Below are 21,652 nucleotides of genomic sequence, written 5' to 3' on the forward strand. Positions count from 1 at the left end.
GACCATGTTAACTTCAGTTCAGTTCTATGTTAGAATTCAAAATTCTATGAATGCATTAAATATAATGCTTGCCTTTCATTATTTTAAATTTTTCATTTAGTCTGGAGCATGCGAGTCTTCTGCTTTTGCTACATATTTTAGTAGAATGATTTCTTCCCTTTTCCAAATTGTCCAAAAATATATGATGACTTTATATAAAGCTAACAAACTGGCTTGTAATTCACAGAGAGAAAAAAGTTCCATTGAACCTAAAAAGGAGTAAATTCTAAACTATCTTCCAATAACAAAATAAGCCAACTCACTTGATCTATGCTATTTGCTAGCATATATACTTTTTAATGAAAAAAAAAACTTCTGTGTTTTTATAATCTATCCCTTCCTAAATTTCTCCTTACCACGTAGACCATCTTCCACTTACCTCTGTCCCAGTATAGCTGTTAACATGATGTAAAATGTACTTATTGATGCTTTCTTGCCTTTATATGCCTTCTTCCCATGTAAAGCTGCTATAACAATGCTCATTAAGTTGAAAACTAAACACTATCTTTGAGAAATTAAAATAAAAACCATAAATGACAGATAAACCAAGAAGTTCTAAATGACAAAGCACATATTAACAGATGTATGTAGTGTTTATGCAAGGATTTTTTCAAGTATTGTGTTTGCAAGCCTTGTGTGAACAGCCTTCAAGGCAGATTTTAGCAAATCAGTATTCACAAGGGAAAAACAAGACAGGCAATCTCAACAAATATGGTACGATTCAGCTCTATACTCTGACTGTTCCTTTTCGTAAAGTTCTCAATATAAAATCATTTCTCCCACATCTACAGATTGACATTATATTCTCCTGATTTCATCACAACCAGAGTTTTCCCAAATGTCCTAAAATATCCTTTGTCTTTGTCACAGAGTTGGTCACTTTATTTTTACAGTGACAATTTAGGTTTCTTTATGGGCATAGGTGAAAATTTGTGATAGCCACCAATTCCAGTCTTTCCAAAGCCCTGCATAAGCAATTCAAGAACACAAAAAACAGTGACCATGGAGATCCTTATACTGTATCAGGGTTTTAATGCTGTATTCAGAGAGTAAGTGAACACCATGATGCCAAGACTTTCTTAGATCTTTTAACCTTCTTCAATGCAAAAATAAAGAGCTTGAGAAATGAGAGGCACCATTTCTGCAATTAGAGTGGAGTGAAAATGAGGACGTCTCAAAGAAACAAACATGACTGTATACATGTTAATTGATATATATGCATGCATGTATAGCTCTGAACAGGAATGAAGCCAAATGTCAATCTCAACAGAAAGAACAAGTTATTTTGGTAATACATTTTCTTACCTGGTTTTCAGCTAAGAAACTTTTTTTTTCATATTGTCCTCTGTTGTTTTGCTTACAGTTAACTACTTTTATTTCACATGTTATTTTTTCTTTTTTTTGTGTAGGTAAAAGGCTCAGTTGCTATCTTTTGTGTTGCTCAGTGAAAGACTTGTCTTTACACAACTGAGAAACAAGGGCATTTTTATCAGTTCTGCAAGCCACATCAGTAAGGAAAAAAGAGTAGTGAAGTAGTCAGAGCTTCACAATTTAACTATAAATTGCATGAATAACTGGGGGGAAATATTTACACTGGAAATGCCACTAGGTGCTCCACGCTACATGCTTAATAGTAGAAGAGGCAATAAACATTTAATTGTACCCTCTTCAGCTGCTCCGTGATTTCTCCTTAGTATTCTCCCTTCCAGGCTGAAAAATCCTCTTCCTGTCCTTACAGTGTTCTTAATTAAACTAGTTTTAGACTCATTAATATGTTAAATAGGCATCCCTAGCCTGGTGAAACAAATTTTTCGTAGAATGTTATAAGCAATATGACATTCTCTAGGATAAAATACTATCCTTTTCCTTTCTGGATAGGACAGTTCACAAGGAAAAACATTACAGACATTTGAAATGAACAGCATCTTGGTTGTAGCAGGAAAAAATCCTGTCGTGTCGCCATTCAGCATCTGCATAACTCAGGACACCTTTCCCCACACCAACGCCTGATTAACAGTCTGCAAACTGTACCTTCAGGAGAAAGTGCTCTAGATCTTCTGTTTCAAATCTAAACCACCTGACCATCTGTCATAAAAGAAGGCCACAAGAAATTTGGCGTAGTCTTAGAGACTTGGAATGTTTCCTTCCTGTGGGCTAGAAAGAACATGAGGTGCTGGTAGCCCACTCCATCCTGCCTGGGTGCAACTTTCCACATAATCACACGTTACAAAACCTGTGGGTTTGCATAAAAATGAGGACAGTGATATGAACCAAGCAGTACTTTTTCAGTATAGGGTGGAGAGATCCAGAGGAAAAAAAGCTCAAGGGTCTTCAAGCTTCTATGTCATCACCATAGGCTAATCAGAGCTGTCCCCAGGTATGTTTTGCAGTTCTGCACTGTATTTTGGGTGTTTCTGAGCCCGTCTCTTTGCACTCCTTTGTAAACTGTCTCTTCTTTCTGTCACATAACGTGCTGAGTCTTGAGTAGATCGATCAATTGGGATCTGTGCTTCTAATTCTAAAACCATAATTGTTACAGATGTGAATAGAAGATAAATCTAGGTTTCTTTATTCCAAACATTTTTTTTTCAGATTAGAAAAAAGTACGTTAGAATAAAATAAAATAGTATGCATAACAAAAATGGAGGTAGATTATTTATATACACTTTTTACAAGCTCTTCTTTGTGGGCATTTAAAATTTATTATGAGATTTCTGTTTGTATAAAATGAGACACTACTGTTTACTGAAAATTGCAACTTACATTTTATGGAGAATTTCACAGGCAGCATCCTCATTAATGATTTTTACTTTCCCCCCACTAACCAGACGTGGTTAAAAAGGTTCCTACTACATGGCATTTCACAGGTTCCTTTGAAAAGAGGTTTAAATTAAGGATTTGCAAAGAAATCAGGAAACTATGAAGTCACTTTCCACCAAAACTCAGATGAAAATGGGTCTCTTGATCGTTCCAGTTCTTTTGAGGAACTGAATCTGAAATAAATGAGGATGCCATACGAACACTTACAATGAGCCCTAGCATGAAAGGTTTTTAAGAAAAATCAGTGACTTCTTTTGAAGTCCCGAGATCGGGCAGCTGCATCGCACAAGGCCTTTCTATATTCATACATTTCTGTTCTTTGAGTAATGATGTAAGAACTTTTTTTGATGTCTGTACTTTACAGATGTCATTATAGATGACTAGCACTCCTGTTTTCTTTATACAGCCTTACCCTAAGAGGTAGGTAACAGTCCTTCCCCTACATTCCAGCACGATAAAGATATTCTGACTTAACTGTACACAATTAGGTGTGAAAAATAACATTTTACTCGATCAGAATTTCTGTCTTAAGCTTCAGTAAAAATGTTACCTTCAATTTTTTTTTAATTTCTCTTGCTTCATTATTCCATTTTTTATTTGTTCACAATTACATTATCTAGTTGTAGGAATGTAGCATTTCAGAAAGAGATTTGGAAACATTCAAACATCATTCACGCAAGCTAGAAGACCAGCCAGAGCTGGAGAGTTTGGACAAAAACCCGGTACATCTTACGTTCTCTGTTGAATAGTATTTCTCACTTTCATTATTTAACATGTTCATTTTAATTATCTGTTAGTGCATTTATAACCCACTACAAAACAAAATGTAATTGGTTTCCTTTCCAGTAAGACAGATGAGTTAGATTTTTTCCACAATTTACATGTTCATGAAGCTGAAGGTAGTTATCCACATGGTACAGAAGAAGAGTTATTTTCATACAAGAAGTATTCTTGAACTGTTGTTCCAAATAGACATCTGATCCGTTAGCTATGATAAATCAGTGTAAATCAATCTGGCTAACTTCTTTTGCTCTGTCTATTTACACACACCTCCAGCTGGCACACACATTTTCTTCAACAACCATAGCACTCTTTACATGAAAATTACAAGAAGCAAACATTGTAACTTTCCAAGCATCCTCACAGAGAAGCTTACTGATAAACCCATACGGGGTGGGTAAAAGAGAAATCTCTCTACTTGCAAAGAAAGGATGTGAAGATAAAATTACACAACAATAAACAGGAAGTATTTTTGATCATCAGATAACTATCATTTGCTGCTCTTGCTAGCTCAGGATGATCAAGAGTCAGTAACTTGCACAGACACTCATTATTTTTTTTTTTCACAGTTTTTGAACAGATACAAATCCCTTAGGATATAAATCAGTGCAAGGTAGCATATGTCCTCTGTATGCTTGGGTACAACTTCTTCCTGAAAACTCTCCATAAAAACACCTAAGTCTACATTTCCTGTATCCTCTTGACTGAAGAAAAGACATTAGATGAAAGCATTTAGCCTGCTTCTCAGCTCCTTATCACTAAAACCTATCAGAATCTGGGACCGGTACTACTGATCTCCTATGGAACTTACTAGGTCTGTCCCTGTAAGCAAAGCAGGTAGAACTAGGCACACTGTCTACAATGACTCTTCCCTCCTTCAGACAACTTGGGAAAACTCCAACTGGGTTCATGTTCAAGAACTACCCACAGGATATAACTGCTAAGTGAAAGGGTTCCTCAGTATTTATATGAGCATTTAAAAAAGCTGTTGACCTCTTTCAAGGTTGTTTCAATATCATAGTAGTTGCTACTTTCTTTACATCCATGGTAATGCTCTTGCCTATTGAAGTAAGTCTCTTTCAGTAAAGGAAGATTCATGTTTTGTGAAGGAAGAAAGGAAAGACTGTGTCTTCACAGTGCCTTTTCAAGTGTCAAATTATTTTTATGTTACTTAAAAAAGTAATAGAGAAGCACTGGTTGACAAAAAAAAGTTATGCTGTGGAAAAAAAAAATACATCCTTACAATCTTCCTCAGAGCAATTTCCAATAATATTCTAGAACTGACCTTGCATACAAACAGAGTCTGCAAGAGAGGAAAAAAAAAATCAAAAAGAAAAAAAAAATCAAAAAGAATAGATTTCAGTGTTGAAACACAGTATGTAGTTTTCTGACTGCTAATTTACAGGACTGCATAGAACCATTTTTAATAAGAAAAGCATATAAATGGTCCTTCTCCATCAGAGTAGTATCCTTAAATAAGAGATAGATAAGCTCAATTCACATTGACTTCTAAGTGTCCCGTATAGCTTTGGAAAACTGCTGAGTTTTTTTTTTAAATAAAATATACATATGTATTTGGCTCTACTCATATATACAAACACACATATATGTGTGTGTACACACACACACGTACACATATATACAGATAGATAGATAACTCCCATTCTCTTTCCAGGATTTCTCTCACAGGTCCCTCTACATTATGTCTCCAGAGCATGATCAATCCACCTATCGCACCACTCCAGTATATATACATGTAAATAAACTACTTTCTAGTTCACAAACTCTACTGCAGAGACTTAGCCAACATATTCTGCCAGAAGATTTTATATCGAGCCCAAGACTTCAAATATTTATTAAACACTGTTTTGCTTATTGTGTTTCTATGTCATGCAACAACACAAAATATAACATTTCTACAATCCTTGGGACAACTATAATTTTCTCTAACTGTAATATGGATGGTAAGTCTCCAATTCTCCATGACAGACAAAAAGGTAATGCTACTTAAATGTTTAAGTTCCTGAATGGAATATCTAACCCTACAGAAAACAAGATAGCATCAGCTCTGTTCGTGAAGTGCTGGGAGAAGTGATTTAAAAAGTTAATTTCTATTAACAATTCATATTAAAATACCTGATTTCATTTCATTTAAACTTTCTGCAGAAATACGCTACCTTTGATTCATTCTCATAATACAGTCAAAAGAATAAAACCCCAGTCACCTTGAAAGCAAGCAATTATTCTTTTTTCATTACCATTCCAGAAACTTTTCTTAATGAATTTCTCTTTTCAGATACCCAGGATTCCTTCCCCTTTTCACTGATTTTTGTCATCTTTCTTCCTTTTTCATTATAAACACATTGAAAATCATTTACCTTTACAGACAACAATTCTACCTTTTCAAGAACTCTTAAAAATTGGTCATAAGGCAATTTTAAATTTCTCTAAACCAAACTAACTCCTCTTTAACAGAATCTTAGGAATTAAAGGAACTGAAATGGATTATCAAACCCAGATTTCAAATGAGATTTCAACATCCTAATACTTCAACTGTGTTAACAGCTGATTCTTTAGCTGCAGTCATATTTTTAAAAGTCTGTTTGCAAAATTTTTATTTGACTAGTTCTTATACAGTTCAGGGACATCTGAGTCAGAGAATTCAGATGTCAAATATACTAATCTCTCTTTTGTTACATACTATAGTAAGACATACTAGCCTCTCCTGTTCCTTGAGTAACAGGATTTTATGGAACACCATGTTGCAGTGTGAATTTACAGGATACTTTCCATTTACACCGGACATTTACACAAGGAGAAAAAGTGACAAAGAATTTATAAATTCACACACTGTTGTGCAATAATAATCCCACTTCAGCAAGCCCTAGCAGTGATTTCACAAGGACTAACATCCCAAGTGTAGTGAATCAATTTACACTTATTCCACAGGAAAATCCTTTGTAAGAAACTCAAATGGCATAGTGAGCTATAATTTCAAATTTTACCTTATTGTGTACTACATTCTTCATACAAATAAAGCTGGTTAATAAAAGTTCCACTTTAAAATCTTCCCAAGAAATGTGTGACACTGCAATCCTACTTTATATTTTGATAAATTTTCATACTTAAAATCATTACTACTTTTCAAAAGATAAGAAAAAATGTTTAAATATGGACTATTACCATACTGTCTCCAATCCACATCAGGAGGCAAATTCAGCCACAGAATGAAGTTATTGAGTTCATTTAAGTAGGATGGCAATGAATGGAAACCTTTTTGGTTGTACCACACCTAGAACAGAGAATCGAAATTGTGAATCAAAAATTAGTTGAATCTGAATGCTGATCTGAAAGCTCCCACACCCTGAAGAATTGCATAAAGGTAACTGTTCTCCTGTTATGACACCTATGTATCGAAGAAGGTGAACTAGGCAGAACAGAATCAGTTCATTTGTACAAGTCTTTCAACGGAGTGCAGCAGTTTATTTTCTACTGTTGGAGATGTACATCTATGTTAATTATTAAAATGAGATTCTCTGATTTAACGGAAGGCTATGTCCCTTCTTTTACACAAATTTGGTCAAAAAAATAGAGGAAAAAACAACGCAAAAATAACATTTGCCAATTTAATTAAAGATACAAAAAATGAGTAAAACCAGTGTTACAAGCAAAGAATGTTACTGAAATTCAGAAAAGACTGATCTAAATAATACCTACAAGTGACACAGCATTAAACGCCCAGGAACAGAATATCTAGAAAGTGGGCAAAGCAAGAATCAAGGAAGAACTGTTTACAAGGTGGGTGTGAAAATGTTCAGAGCTGTGTCTCCACCCTCAACAAGCAATTATCGGTGTTTTTTTACGCATGGAAGAAATTAATATGGACAAACTTTTAGGCAGACAAGGCAAGCCAGTCTCTCTGAGGAGCACAGGGGATTAATTCTGCTGTAACATATACTTTATCCTCAAACCATGCAGATTCATCCCAACTTGACGAATATACTCAAAATTCACACTTTCATGTGCTAGAGCCACTGCTGAGACCCTGATATGTCCCAAACCCAAATATGCTGAGGTCTGAGATTTGCTTTGCCTTTGGAAATGGATTTCATTTCTATGCCTCATTACTGTTAATCACAGTGCCTCTGAACCCACATTATCCGTACTGAAAACCAGGCCAAATCATTAGGTATGTTTTCAGTTTTAGTGTTTAAAATCATCCTTGAGTACTACCCATTTCTCAGTCCACAGCAACCTTTCATTTCCGCTTTTTATTTATACAGTTGAAAAACTCTTAACCTTTCCCTGTTGGATACCAGTTATTTGCTAACCTGTATTTTGTACATCTCAGGTTGATGCTGGGCAATTCTCACTTTGTGTCTGGATTCTGAATCATACAGTAAAGTGAAGTTTTTAATATAGGTCTTTCTTGCCTTAATGGCCGCCTTCTAATATTTCAGTTTTCGTAGATCCTTTCTACAATTACCATCTATACAGTTACATCTTGGGAGCTTCCCTAAAGATTCTTTTCTCATCACTCTGATGCTGTTCTCATCTATTGCACCTCCACATATACGTGCCTCTTCTGGATACTGGTGTAAACTTCCAGATTTATTTTTTTTTAATTAACTTGCAGATAATTCTGGGTTTTCTTTCTTGTAGTATCCGGCTACAATCCTTACTTGGAAACTAGTTCCAGACTTTTACTGTTTTTCCTGCTATGTTCTTCTCTATGTTTCCCAATGGAAGTCGTCTAATCTTCAGCCTATTTCCCTTTCTTAGTAATTTTTTTCTTCAGATTTATCTTCTTAACTACCTACTTGTTTGGATCTTCACACTGTACTCTGCTGTGAGGCAAGGTTTACAGCACTAATTGTTCATTCAGTTTCCACCCATCTATCCTATATCATGCTTTCAAACGCCACTCTGAGCTCCACTGTCATTTCTCCTGTGCCTTTCACACTTGATTCTTTTTTGCCATAACCTCTGTTAGTCATTATTTATAAAATGAACAGTGTCAGTGTACCACCACTCTTACTTGCATTAGTTTTCACTTTCTCTACACTTCTTTATGGGGTCTTCACAACTGCTTGAAATCTCAACAGCATCTTTTGTCCCCACATTTAAAGAAAAGAAAAAAGAACAAATCCCAAACTCTTTTCCCCTTTGCAAACTCATATGCAACTCCTCTGTTCTCCTCCAGTTCAATTTCCACAAATTACTACACAAACTAGATCTCCCATTCTTTAATCAACAGGTGAATTCTTTAAAGAAATGCAGTGAAATAAATAAAACCTAAGTGTCCTGAGGAAAACTGTAAACCTTTTCACTGCTGGATCTCCTGTGCAAAAACCAACCAGAGCAAAGAAACATAAACAAGTAATAAAGGATAGCCAGTCTTTTTCACATCCCCACACACCCATTCCTTATTCTGTCTTTTTAAAAAAGTTTTGTGATGAACGGAAAGTTCTACACACATAATGAAACTCCACTGTAATTGTATTCATTGTATTGAAAAAAAAAAGCAATTAACAAAACAATAAAGCAAAATTCAGATGACACATCCTCATTTAATTGAAGTGGAGGAATGGTCTCAAGTGTTCACAAAACACATTAGAAATCTAATAATGTGACCAATATTCAAATGAAAATATAAAAAAACACTATACAACATTGTGTGTAACAATACATTTTGATATCCCACACATTAATTAGACTTCTTTCTCCAAGTTACATAATGTAACTGAATCAAACCACCAGGAAAAAAATCAAACTGAAGCTAGATATTTAATTGTTTATAATCTGGTAAAGGAGGTATTTGAGGTTGTTCACTTCATCAGAAGATACATTAAAACTCTTTTTTCTAAAGTCTTGTTGTTTATTCTAAATTGATTGCAAAAGTAAAATATTAAAAAGGAAAAATATTACTTCCAGCTGAAATATCTTTCATATTTCTTGTGTGCCAGACAGGTAATTATTTACAGAGGGCAGAAAAGAGATGAGCAATGGAAAAATACATAGATTAAGATGATTGATTTTTATTTTAAATATTATACCTTCTATCCATGTTTGATAAAATTCCTTCCCAGGGAAAAAACATAGTCCCTCACCACATTAGACCTAAGTTCTGTAAAGAAGTATTTTCCATTATTCCATACCACTTTTACCTGTTATTAATATTCCAGAATAATGCTAGATGGACATTTTCACTAACCCTTGGCCTATCAAGAAAAAGGGGTGAGGAAGGGCAGAGAATTCCCTAAGTGCTGCTGGACCAGATTCATGATGGGGAGGCAGAGAGAAGGTGTATTAGACTGGAGAGGTGCAAATTCCTCTGGACACTTATACTATCACTGCACAGTAAAGCCTCAATCCCAACCTTTGAGACTGGAAAAATGCACACTTCAGAATGCCACTTAAACACTACAAATTGCTTCAGGGCTATTTGAAATTGCCACATGCTTTTTCCTATATCTAATTATGTTATAAACAACAGCAACTATGAAATCATTATGAAACACTTTCTCTCCACATTATCAAAGGAAACCAAAGAATATACAGTCAAGAAAAGAGTAGAAATGTGAGGAGGAGTTGTGCTTTTGCTATGTAGCAGTGATCATCAATGAATGTCAATAATCAATGTTTTTAATCAGCCACATCTGCCATGTGGTAGATATATTCTCTCTCATGCATGCATCTATCATGTATGTGGTATATACAGTGTGGTATGATTAAGTAAAATAGGTATTAAATAGTAATTTTTAATTTGAACTGGAAAAATTATTGGCTTTTTGAGTGGAGCAGAATAACTTATAAACATTCAGAAATTTTCAAAAATTAAATTAATGGTACAGTACATCTCTTCAAATGCAAATTTCTCATTTTCTTTCATACAAGGCTATGTGAGTGGTACATTCACTGTCTTGTGAACAAGCCTGAAAGGTCAAAGTAAAAGTCTGGTCATTCATTACTGAAAGGTTAATGTAATAATTTGACATTGCATCAGTTGAAAGCAACTTCCAGGAGGTATTTTAGATAACACAGTGCCCTTTATAAATCTACTCCACTGTTTTCTTTGGGTCTGAAATATGAAGCTTTCTCACTAACAGTATAACTATAATTTATCCATGTGCTTATGGCAGGTGAAGCTCTGTGCCGAAGACATTTAAAAAAAGGACCCGGACGAAAAACATAGTGCAGACATGTCAAAACAAGAGATAAAAATAGCAGTCAGAAAAACACATCTTATTGCAGTCCTCTAAGACTTCAAGTTCCTAATGAAGGATTGATGGAACTGGAGTTCAAAGCTATATGCAATCTGGGGGGAGGAGGGAGATCACAAAAGACCAAAGTGAAAATGTATATGAGTAGAGTGTGTGTATAAGAGATTTTTACAAATCTACATGTAAAAGGCATTGCAAGCAGGCAGTGATTTTGCAAAACTAAATATGAAATTATGTTGGATTGGAGAATATCTGTTCATTATTTTAACACATGGTTTTTTCTACACTTTGTCCTAAAATGGATTTTGGGATAGAGCTTATTTACACTGCTCTTTCTGTTCTTCTTTTGTAAGAGCAAATAAAATCTAGTTTCTACACACCCATTAAACAATTTAAAGGCAGAAGCATCTTTCTTTCATATTCTAATCTGGAATCTGGAAATTCCACAGCTTGCTCTTAACAAATCTCTTTTGCCTTGAATACAAAAATAGAGACCACTCACTGATATTTTTCAATACTCCTCCAAGACTGCTGTACTCATTACTGGTCTACATTTGAATGGATCTCAGAAGAACCTTTCAAGGCATTCCCAAGGGAAATAAAATCCCTTGCACTGGTAATTACCTGTTAGCCTCCAGGTCCCATCTTATGTTTTCACAATATGGAGATACTGTATCCTTCCGGTACATACCAAAAGGCCTCAAGGAAAAGCTCTTTATTCCAATTGTGCTTAGAATAATCCTTGTTTTCCTGACTTCAAAAGTAGCTCCAGACAGAAAACAATGGCTCTGTGTAGCAGTGCCGGACAGTATGATCTACTGTCTGTGATCTACTGTCTACTCTAGATTCAGATTTCACAACCTGACTAATTTCAGTAAGGCACATTTCTCTTTCGGATAAAAATGGAAAGTTACTCATATCTGAAACGAGGGTTATAAACACAAAGTAGCACGTCTGTTATGCAGAATTAGTTACTCTTAGAAGCTAAATCTTTACTTGAGGGGGGAGGAGGGCGGTGGACGACGGGACGACAAATATAGCAAAGAAAATTATTCCTTGCAGAAATGAAAAAAGCATCAGTAATAACTCATTTTAGAGACCTTTAAAAAATGTTGTCAATTCTGACATTGACTTTGTGTGGAAAACAAAAAAAAAAAAGGAAGAGCACCTTGGCTGACTATCTAGAAAAGTTTTAAAGGTGAGCTGTTAGACTCTAAAATAAGTTCACAGGAAAAAAAATGTCGTAATATTTGACTCATTTAAAATTGCTTCTCAGAACACAGGAGAACACTTCAAGAATTATGAAATATGAACTATAACAGACAAAGGTTTTTTTCTCTTGATTTCTAAATGCAAGGATTTTACGTAATTATTTATTATTTGCTAAGTTCTGTGAAGTCTGCAACCTGAATAAGCAAGCAACACACACATACAAACGCACGTACATACATGCAACCCTTACCTTAGCCAGAGGCTTAGATTTGGTGTTATTCAGTTTTTTATTTTGAAGTTCAAACGTTTTCTTAACTCCAAAAGACCAGCCACCATATCTGGTAATAGAAAATAAAGTAATAACAAGTTACCTGCCTCACGCTTACCAGTCTTTTCTTGCAGTGATAAAGTGCTAATAACTACATAAGTGCTTTATTTTTCAACTGAAAGTAAAAATTCATCCCTAACAATCCCTTGCGCTCTTATAAAGAAGGTGTTCAATATACTCTTGAATCAGTTAAACATTATTGCTCTTTTCTGACAAAGGGATTCCCTCAGATAAGAATTTTTACTCTCTGAAAGCTGAAATCCCTGAGCAACAGGATGGTCTGTGAGCAATTGAGGTGTTGCTGACTTTCAGAAACATCTTAAACAGCTTGATTTCTTCCTACTCCATTCATATTCTAGCTCAAATCTTTCATCCCAAGGTGTTTACCTCTATTTTTGTCAAATCAGCTATGCTTTTTTGATGCATAAATAGCTAAAACTTTCTTCTCCTTGATAAAATCCTACTTGCTCTACTGTTCACATTTATGCCAAAAGCAGTGGTTGAGCTGTAAAGGAATGTAAGGAAACCTCAGAATACAGCAGGTAATAATCTCTGTGGCTGGTATCATACGATATGAAGTCTTACTAGCCCTTATAATTCAAAGAAAAGATGAAATGGAGCATATACCACCTCTATTGGATTGAGTCTCTGAGGAATGGAAACTATATTGTTCATCTGATTTTCATATCTATATATGTTTTCTTTCTCTGAGATGCTGAAATAACTCGCTGTGTGGGGCGAAGAGCCAGGGTATGTCTAGAGGCAATTATCATGCAACTGCTGGAGGAAGCTCTGAGAAATGACTATGGAGGGGGTTCCATGTTGCCTTAGCCTGACGCTATGCCTTGGTAACAACCAACAGATAAATGCAACTACCCCTTATATTCCCAGTGACGTAGTCTATGCTTTCAATCAAGAAGGACTGTGGGTTTTATACATAAAGGATGAAACAAGATTAAATATTTTAAGGCTACCTTGCTTTGTTGGAAGGCCTCACTAAATATTCTTCCAAAATGAACCCAGAAAGATTATACAAAATATGTCCTTTCTTATTCTTCACATAGGGAGCAGAGGTATTAAAACTTGGACACATCTGAAAAACAGTATACCTAAGTAAGTAAAGCACTCTTAAAAATCAGTGGCACTACAGCTAGCCATGTTTTATTAAATTTTAGGTAGATTTTACAGCATTGCTTTTCAACTGGATTTGCCTTTCTCAGCTTTGATAACTTCTCAATAAATCATATACCATTTTATGTTAATAAGGCATCTTAAATAATTGTGTCACCTACATACTAGAACCACATTTGATTTCTCTGTGTCCGCTGTCAGGTGACATCTCTTTTGAGCTTTCATGGTTAACAGATCTCTCCCTGTGTGAGTTGCCATTCCAATATTATTTAAGCTTCTCTTATTTTAAGTATACATCTCACTAGTATTAGAGGCAAATTTGTTCCTTGCCCAGCAAAGTAAAAAACTAGTTTCCTCCTTCCACTTTCCCCAAAACTGTATTGCTGTATTTCAGATGCAACTCTTACTCTAAATATTTATCTTTATGAAAGAGAGAACTTATTTGATAGTGGTCCCATCCAGGGAAATATATTTGTCACTTCAGACACAGATTCATATTCATCTTTATTAATCAACATTAGAGCAAGTCAGCAGGAAAACTCACTAATCAAGAAGGCCAGAAATTCTTTCTTTCTCAAAATCCATTCTTTCTTCAAAACTGATTTATTTTCAGATACACAATCCAAATCCAAACCAAATTGTAACAATTGAATCACATTCACATGTAGATTCCCTGGTAGCCAAAGCCCACCTGGAATTGAAGCTGGCAAGGGATGTCAGGGGGGTCCATGAGTGCTGGTCGCTCTTTAAACAACACTTCTTCCATGCACAGGAGCAATGCATCCCCTTGAGAAAGAAATTTAGCAAAGGAGGCAGGAGATCTGCATGGTTAAACAAGGAGCTTCTAGCGGAGATCAGGCAGAAGAGAAAGGTCCATGGAATGTGGAAAGAGGGACAGGCCACTTGGGAAGAGTACAGAAATGTGGTGAGAGCATGCAGGGATGCGACGAGGAAGGCCAAGGCTCACCTGGAATTGAAACTGGCAAGGGATGTCAAAAACAACGAGAAGGGCTTCTTCAACTACATCAGCAGCAAAAAGAAGGCTAGGGACAATGTGGGGCCGCTGCTGAATGAGGCGGGTGTCCTGGTGACGGAGGATGCGTAGAAGGCAGAGCTACTGAATGCCTTCTTTACTTCAGTCTTCAGTGTTAAGACTGGCCCTCAGGAATCCCAGGCCCCGGAGGTAAGAGAAGAAGCCTACAGAGAAGACGACTCTCCCTTGGTCGAGGAGGACTGTGTGAGGGTTCGCTTAAGTGATCTGGATGTCCACAAATCCATGGGCCCCGATGGAATGCACCCACGAGTGCTGAGGGAGCTGGCGGATGTCATTGCTGAGCCACTCTCGATCATCTTTGAGAGGTCCTGGAGGACAGGAGAGGCGCCTGAGGACTGGAGGAAGGCAAATGTCACTCATCTTCAAAAAGGGCAAGAAGGAGGACCCAGGGAACTACAGGCCAGTCAGCCTCACCTCCATCCCGGGAAAGGTGATGGAGCAGCTTATCCTGGAGGCCATCATCAAGGAAGTGGTGGAGAAGAAGGTTATCAGGAGTAGTCAGCATGGATTCACCAAGGGGAAATCATGCCTGACCAATCTGATAGCTTTCTAGGATGACATGACTGGCTGGGTAGACAAAGGGAGAGCCGTGGATGTTGTCTACCTTGACTTCAGCAAGGCTTTTGACACAGTCTCCCATAATATCCTCCTAGGGGAGCTCAGGAAGTATGGGCTAGATGAGTGGTCGGTGAAGTGGATTGAGAACTAGCTGAATGGCAGAACTCAGAGTGTTGTCATCAGCGGCGCTGAGTCTAGTTGGAGGCTGGTAACTAGTGGTGTTCCTCAGGGGTCATTACTGGGCCCAGCCTTGTTCAACTTCGTCAGAGACCTGGATGAAGAGTTGGAATGTACCCTCAGCAAGTTTGCTGATGACACCAAACTGGGAGGTGTGGTAGACACACCGGAAGGCTGTGCTGCCATTCAGCGCGACCTGGATAGGCTGGAAAATTGGGCAGAGAGGAACCTGATGAGGTTCAACAAATACAAATGCAGGGTCCTGCACCTGGGGAGGAATAACCCCATGCACCAGTACAGGCTTGGGGTGGACCTGCTGGAGACTAGCTCTGCGGAGAGGGACCTGGGTGTTCTGGTGGACAACAAGTTGACCATGAGCCAGCAGTATGCCCTGGCTGCCAAGAAGGCCAATGGCATTCTGGGGTGCATTAGGAGGAGTGTGGCCAGCAGGTCGAGGGAGGTTCTCCTTCCCCTCTACACTGCCCTAGTGAGACCTCATCTGGAGTACTCTGTCCAGTTCTGGGCTTCCCAGTTCAAGAAAGATGAAGAGCTACTGGAAAGAGTCCAGCAGAGGGCTACAAGGATGGTGAGGGGACTGGAACATCTCCCCTACTAGGAGAGGCTGAGGGAGCTGGGCTTGTTCAGCCTGAAGAAGAGAAGGCTGAGAGGGGACCTAATATATACTTACAAATATCTGAAGGTTGGGCATCAGGAGGATGGGGCCAAGCTCTTTTTGGTAGTGCCCAGTGACAGGACAAGGGGCAATGGGCACAAACTGAAGCACAGGAAGTTCCGTCTGAACATGAGGAAGAATTTCTTCCCTCTGAGGGTGACGGAGCACTGGAACAGCCTGCCCAGGGAGGTTGTGGAGTCTCCTTCTCTGGAGATATTCAAGACCCACCTGGACAAGGTCCTGTGCAGCCTACTGTAGGTGACCCTGCTTCGGCAGGAGGGTTGGACTAGATGACCCACAGTGGTCCCTTCCAACCCGTACCATTCTGCGATTTTATGATTCTATCAGCTGGGATCATCTGCATTTCCCTTTTGAAAGTAGGTAGTCTTACAGATATTATGGAAGTGTTATATTTTAATCTTGTTTTATATGAGGTTTTTTGTAAGCAAAAAGTCTTATAACATATTTAAAGCAAAGCTGCATCTGCTGAGAATAGTTCAGCCATCTCCAATTCCTGTTATTTCAGATTGATCTAGTACATATATACACACACATATATATAAATAAAAATTGTGAAAGCCCTGAAGACTTCAGAACATGTAGACCAGATGTTAGATGAAACATAAGGAAATCTCCAATCATAACAAAACCAGTGCTCAGAGGGTTTATTTCATCAGCCCTTTCTGTAGCCCTTCAAAAAGAAGGGTCAAGATATTACATGTAATATACACATAATTTTTAAATACATAAGTAAATATAAAATGACTTACCTCTTGTTCAGCCACACATCCACATGAATCCTGGGATGATGTAGATTCCATCTGCCAGCATGAATTATTTTTTCTAATAGGAATAAACAAAAAAATATTAACAACCATTAAATGAAATTAATATATTACTTAACAAAAGAAATTAACAGAGAAACGAGCAGATGTGACATCTTTAAAATCTTCTTAGCATTTTGTCATAGTTGCATCTGTGTCTAGAGCTGCATTAATTCTATTCATTTGTGTCAAAGCACATTCCCTAAAAGAATTTCTGGATGTAAAGCAGCAAATGAGCTGCATACTTTGCGTTTGCAGCAATAAGAGAAGTAGAGCATGGTCACTACTCTGCATTCCTAAATTACGAAATCTGGAATACTTCCTAACAAATATTGTTTTATAATTCCTAACAATAATTATTGTCTAATCTTCATATATATGGATACCAGACTTGAGCAAAATCCTCCTGAAATTCATCAGAAAGATGTCACTGACTTTTTAAGGGATTTGGATCAGACCTCTAACAATGAAGTCTACTTATGTACTTTACCTGAATGCCAGCTCCTTCATCAGAACAAATTTTTCATTAACCTCATGCTGCAAGAAAAGCTTAAGATAGTCCACATTACAGAGAAAAAAGAAAATTGAATTTACAATGTTTACAATTAAGGAAGTAGTTACATTATTCACAGTTACCCTTGTTTTGAATGCATGCATGTGTGGTCCCAGTCAGAGAAATATCTCAGTAGAATCTGTGAAAGGTTACCTAGGTTATCATCTTCAGTGCCGTTCAAAGTGTGCCAGGAGGGAGGGGGGAGGGTGGGAACGGGACAAAGTGGGGGAAGAAAAGAGAAGAAGAAACACAAACGTGTTAATATGCCTTGTTCTACCAACTTTCAAGCTCAAGATCCTACAAGTTTACCAAGAAATTAAAGAACTATAAAATACATGCATAAGAGACATACCAAAACTGTAAAATGATATTTCAAAAACCGTATGTGAACATGCAAAGAACATTCAGTACAATTATGACTAAAAAAATCTCAACATGTCCCCACGGCCATCTTTCTCCTTATAAATATGTGTTCCTAACAGTTAGTGTGGTTTAAGTGTTTTTAAGCTTCATTTATAAATTCAGACAGCATCTTATGTTTATGAAGATATCTGTGTATTTGTCCAGTAGAGAAGGTGATCTGTGTGTGATATGCGCTCGAAACAGAATAGCTCAAAGCTGGGCTATAGATACTGTACATTAGAAATGAATAAATAGTTCTAGCTGGTTTCAAAGCTGAGCGTATAGAAACTAGAGGTTGAGTAAGAAGAGCACCAGGCTTTGACAATACTGTGTGACACTTTCAAACCTGATAATTACTTTGAGAAAATGGCTTCAGACCTAAGCAATTAGTTAAAATGAAGCACACAAATACTTGTTTAAATACTCTTGTGCATTTCCGTATAAATGGCCATGATGGGTATTGAAACAGATTACCCAGTTCAAACTGCTCCAAAGACTTTGTCCTTTCCTCCAGAAAATCCTTTGCACAATGTTTTTCTAATTTTGTCTCTCCCTCATAATAATCTATAAAAGTATACTAAACATCTGAAAAATAAACAGTTATTGTAAAAAGTAACCTATTTTTATAATTCTTTCTGGAACATAAATACTCTTTAAAATATGAGAACTTAAAGGCGAAAGTCCCAGAAGCCTAGATATCGATGATGATGGATGAGCCCTTTACCTAAAGAAGGATTCTGCATTGTCATAAAGTCTTGGCGTCAGCTTGAGAGAAGGATAATCAATGGCCAGCGGCTTCACGCTGAACAAGGCCATTGCCAGTGCAACAAAGAGGACAGGCAGCAGCACATTTGACAGACTTCCTCTCCAGTCTCGCCTAGTGTGTTGAAACCTCTTCATCAGAAGGGCAACAATCTGTGCGAGAACAAGATGGGCTCCACTCACACTTGATGCGCCCATAAGTGAGATATCTGAGTGAGACAAAAAAACCCAAACACTCTTGACAAACAATGAAAATCAAATTTAACTTTTATGTGTTACATTTTAAAATATAGAACATAATAGTCTTTTAGATCAAAAAAACAAAGCTACATAAACCTACAACGTTCTCCTGGATGGAATAGTACAATCCCCCTTGGTATAACTAATTAACTCTTCCTATAAGGGAAAACAGATATGCAGCTAACACATTGCCTCTACAGTTAAAGGAGTACTGAATACCTATTTTTAAAGAAATACTGAATACCTAGTTTCCCATGGTCCTCACACTGGTACAGCCATTCCTTGTACATTACCACCTTTGCTCCTAGACAAATGACCATGGCAAACACAGCCGGTATTAGCACTAAGGTCTTGATCCACCTTGACTGGAATCAGTGGCAACTTTTCCACAGGGATTTCAATGGGACATCGTCAGAGTGTGTAACCGAGCATCACAGATGTTAGAGACGTGGGTTCTCATAAAAGCATTCCCTTCATTTCTCTGCTCATATGGAACTGATAAAATTTTCTAATGAATTAGTTAATGCAGTTTTCATAATCCCAGCTCATGGGCTGTCCCTCACATTCCCATGGAAGCATGTCAACAGCTTATTAACATCTCACCAATCAGACGTTTTCCTAATAGACTCTGCCTTAATTTAATTTTATTGTTCTTTATTAGACACTTGTTAACCACACCAATCACTTTGTCTCCGTTTTGGACTCTAATGCCTTCTAGGTATGTGCAGGTTATTACCAGCTTCTCTTAATTGTGGCCTTGTCAGACTGAACGTACTTCAGCCTCTTTTCTTCCTTATAGCATAGCAATGCCTGAGAGATGTACTACCACAAGTACTTCACCGCAGCAAGATTGAATAACCTGTTTATTGTAGTGCTCAAGGACATCCCATATTTTCTAATCCCTTGTGATTTGTCTCTTATTACCTTCTCTTCTGTGTATTGACACCACTCTAAGCAGCATTTCCATGTGAAATTTTAACAACTATTTGTATGGGAGCTTTCAAGTAACCTCAAATTAATTGTCCTTCACTTAGCACAGCTTTTTTTCTGGTTTATTACAACTTTAATCCCAGAAGACAGAGCTGTGGGACAAATAGACGGAAAAAAAAAGAATCAGAAAAAGAAGCTGAACTTCTGAACAGAGTGGATGTTAGGCAAAACAGTTCAAATTGTGTACTCTACATCAACTGGAGTGTGAATCATAAACTTATGATTTTGTATATTAAAAATTATGTGTATTTTGCCATGAAGAGTTGTAATCAAATATACACATTGTGGAAGACTGTGGCTTTTGGAGTTTAGGCCTACACAGGAGGAGGAAGTCAGGTGAGATAAGGCTTCATGGTGACACAGAATACCATGTGAGGACTTCTCAAGGCTAAGACTTTTGGAAAATATAAACACCACATCCACCTCCAAGAGCAGCAAAAAAGGAGGATCCAGGTAAATACAAGCTAATCATCCTCAGTCCCTGGGAAGGTTACAGACCAAATCCTCCAGCAAACAACATCCAGGATATGAAAAGCAAGAAATGACTGGGAATAGACAACTTGGACCTGGTAAGGTTGAGCCTTGCCACCTGAGAGCTCGCCATGAATACAGGACTGGTTTGGTGAATGAAAGAAGAGCAGTGGATGCTGTCTACCTTGAATTAACAAAGCCTGTGATGTGGTCTTCCATGGTGTCCTTAGAGCAAATGGGGTGAGAAGGACCGCAAAGACCACTGACCGGACTGCCAGGCAGCATGCTGCCAGCTGTGAGCATCAGTACCAGCTCCAACTGAGAAGAAGCTGGTTACTAGGGCTGTCCCTCAGGGGCGACGAGGAAAATGCGAACAGTACTGGTTAACACACACACACGTGTGCACACCTGCACCTGGAGGGGATCCACACTGTTCGGGGGCATCTGTGGGTCGAGCACTGGGGTTGAGGGGAACCTCCTGGCAGCAGGAGCAGCTCCCCAGCTGCACCCAGAGACCCCAGTAGCACCAGGTGTGCCAGGTGTCTCTGCTCAGGGAAAGGACAAGAAGCAACTGGCACCAGCTGGAACATGGGAAATTCTGACTTTACATATCAGAAAAAAAAAAATTTCACTGTGAGGGTGATAACCAAAACTCAAAACCAAACTGGGCAAGGCACTGAGTAACCTGCTCTTAATTGACCCACACTTCCAACTTTAATGTTCTGACTCTATCAGATTCCAATTAACTCTAAGTAGTTAATTTTGGGTTTGTTTCTCAGGGAAAAAAGTTTCCAGCATTTATTCTTTTAATTCCACAACTGAATGACATTTTCACACTTTTTTCCCCAGAAAATCCCATAGAACAGAAATTTTGTCTTTAAGCAGTTCTAATCACAGCTGTATATTGCTAATTTGATAGCTAACACAAATTGGACTTAAGATTTTGAACCTTTATACAAAGAAAAAGTAGGTAAAAAATTAAAATACTGGTTCAGCATTCAAGTGCCCCAACCAAGAATGGTTACATTTTGGGCTTGGAACCTGTTTTATATATAAATCGGACTAGTAGGAGAAGACAGTCTTAGTAAAAGAAGATTTTTTTATTAAAGCAAATTTCTTATGAATGTATTAAGTGCTTTGAGTTATTACGGTAAGACTCTCAACAGTTGACTCAATACAGAAATTGAGACACTTGGAAACAGAACATTTTTCAAGGGATGAGTGCTTTTAGAATAAAAAACAGATCCTGTAAGTGTTTCCAGCTGAGCATCCCTGAAATTGTAAAATGGACCATCTCTCATTTATTAAAGTAGTGAAATCCCAGAGAAGGAGCATAGAATGGTATACTCACCATGGTTTTTGGCCAGTTCATAGATTGTAAGTATGAAATGTGAAAGATGTTTCAAAATTTTTGC

At 37.5% G+C, this 21,652-nt stretch overlaps 1 protein-coding gene across 1 annotated transcript in view; it reads right to left on the reverse strand.

The window, feature by feature from the left end:
- Positions 1 to 21,652, reverse strand: part of ABCA13 (ATP binding cassette subfamily A member 13) — a 228,576-nt gene that overhangs the window by 64,844 nt on the left and 142,080 nt on the right. The window contains 6 exon segments of the mRNA XM_075415298.1: positions 6,823 to 6,931; positions 12,325 to 12,412; positions 13,377 to 13,495; positions 16,766 to 16,838; positions 17,456 to 17,546; positions 18,500 to 18,745. Of these exon segments, the coding sequence (XP_075271413.1) occupies positions 6,823 to 6,931; positions 12,325 to 12,412; positions 13,377 to 13,495; positions 16,766 to 16,838; positions 17,456 to 17,546; positions 18,500 to 18,745 (726 nt within the window).

The sequence above is a fragment of the Opisthocomus hoazin genome, chromosome 3 (genome assembly GCF_030867145.1).
Source record: "Opisthocomus hoazin isolate bOpiHoa1 chromosome 3, bOpiHoa1.hap1, whole genome shotgun sequence".
Taxonomy (NCBI): Eukaryota; Metazoa; Chordata; class Aves; order Opisthocomiformes; family Opisthocomidae; genus Opisthocomus; species Opisthocomus hoazin.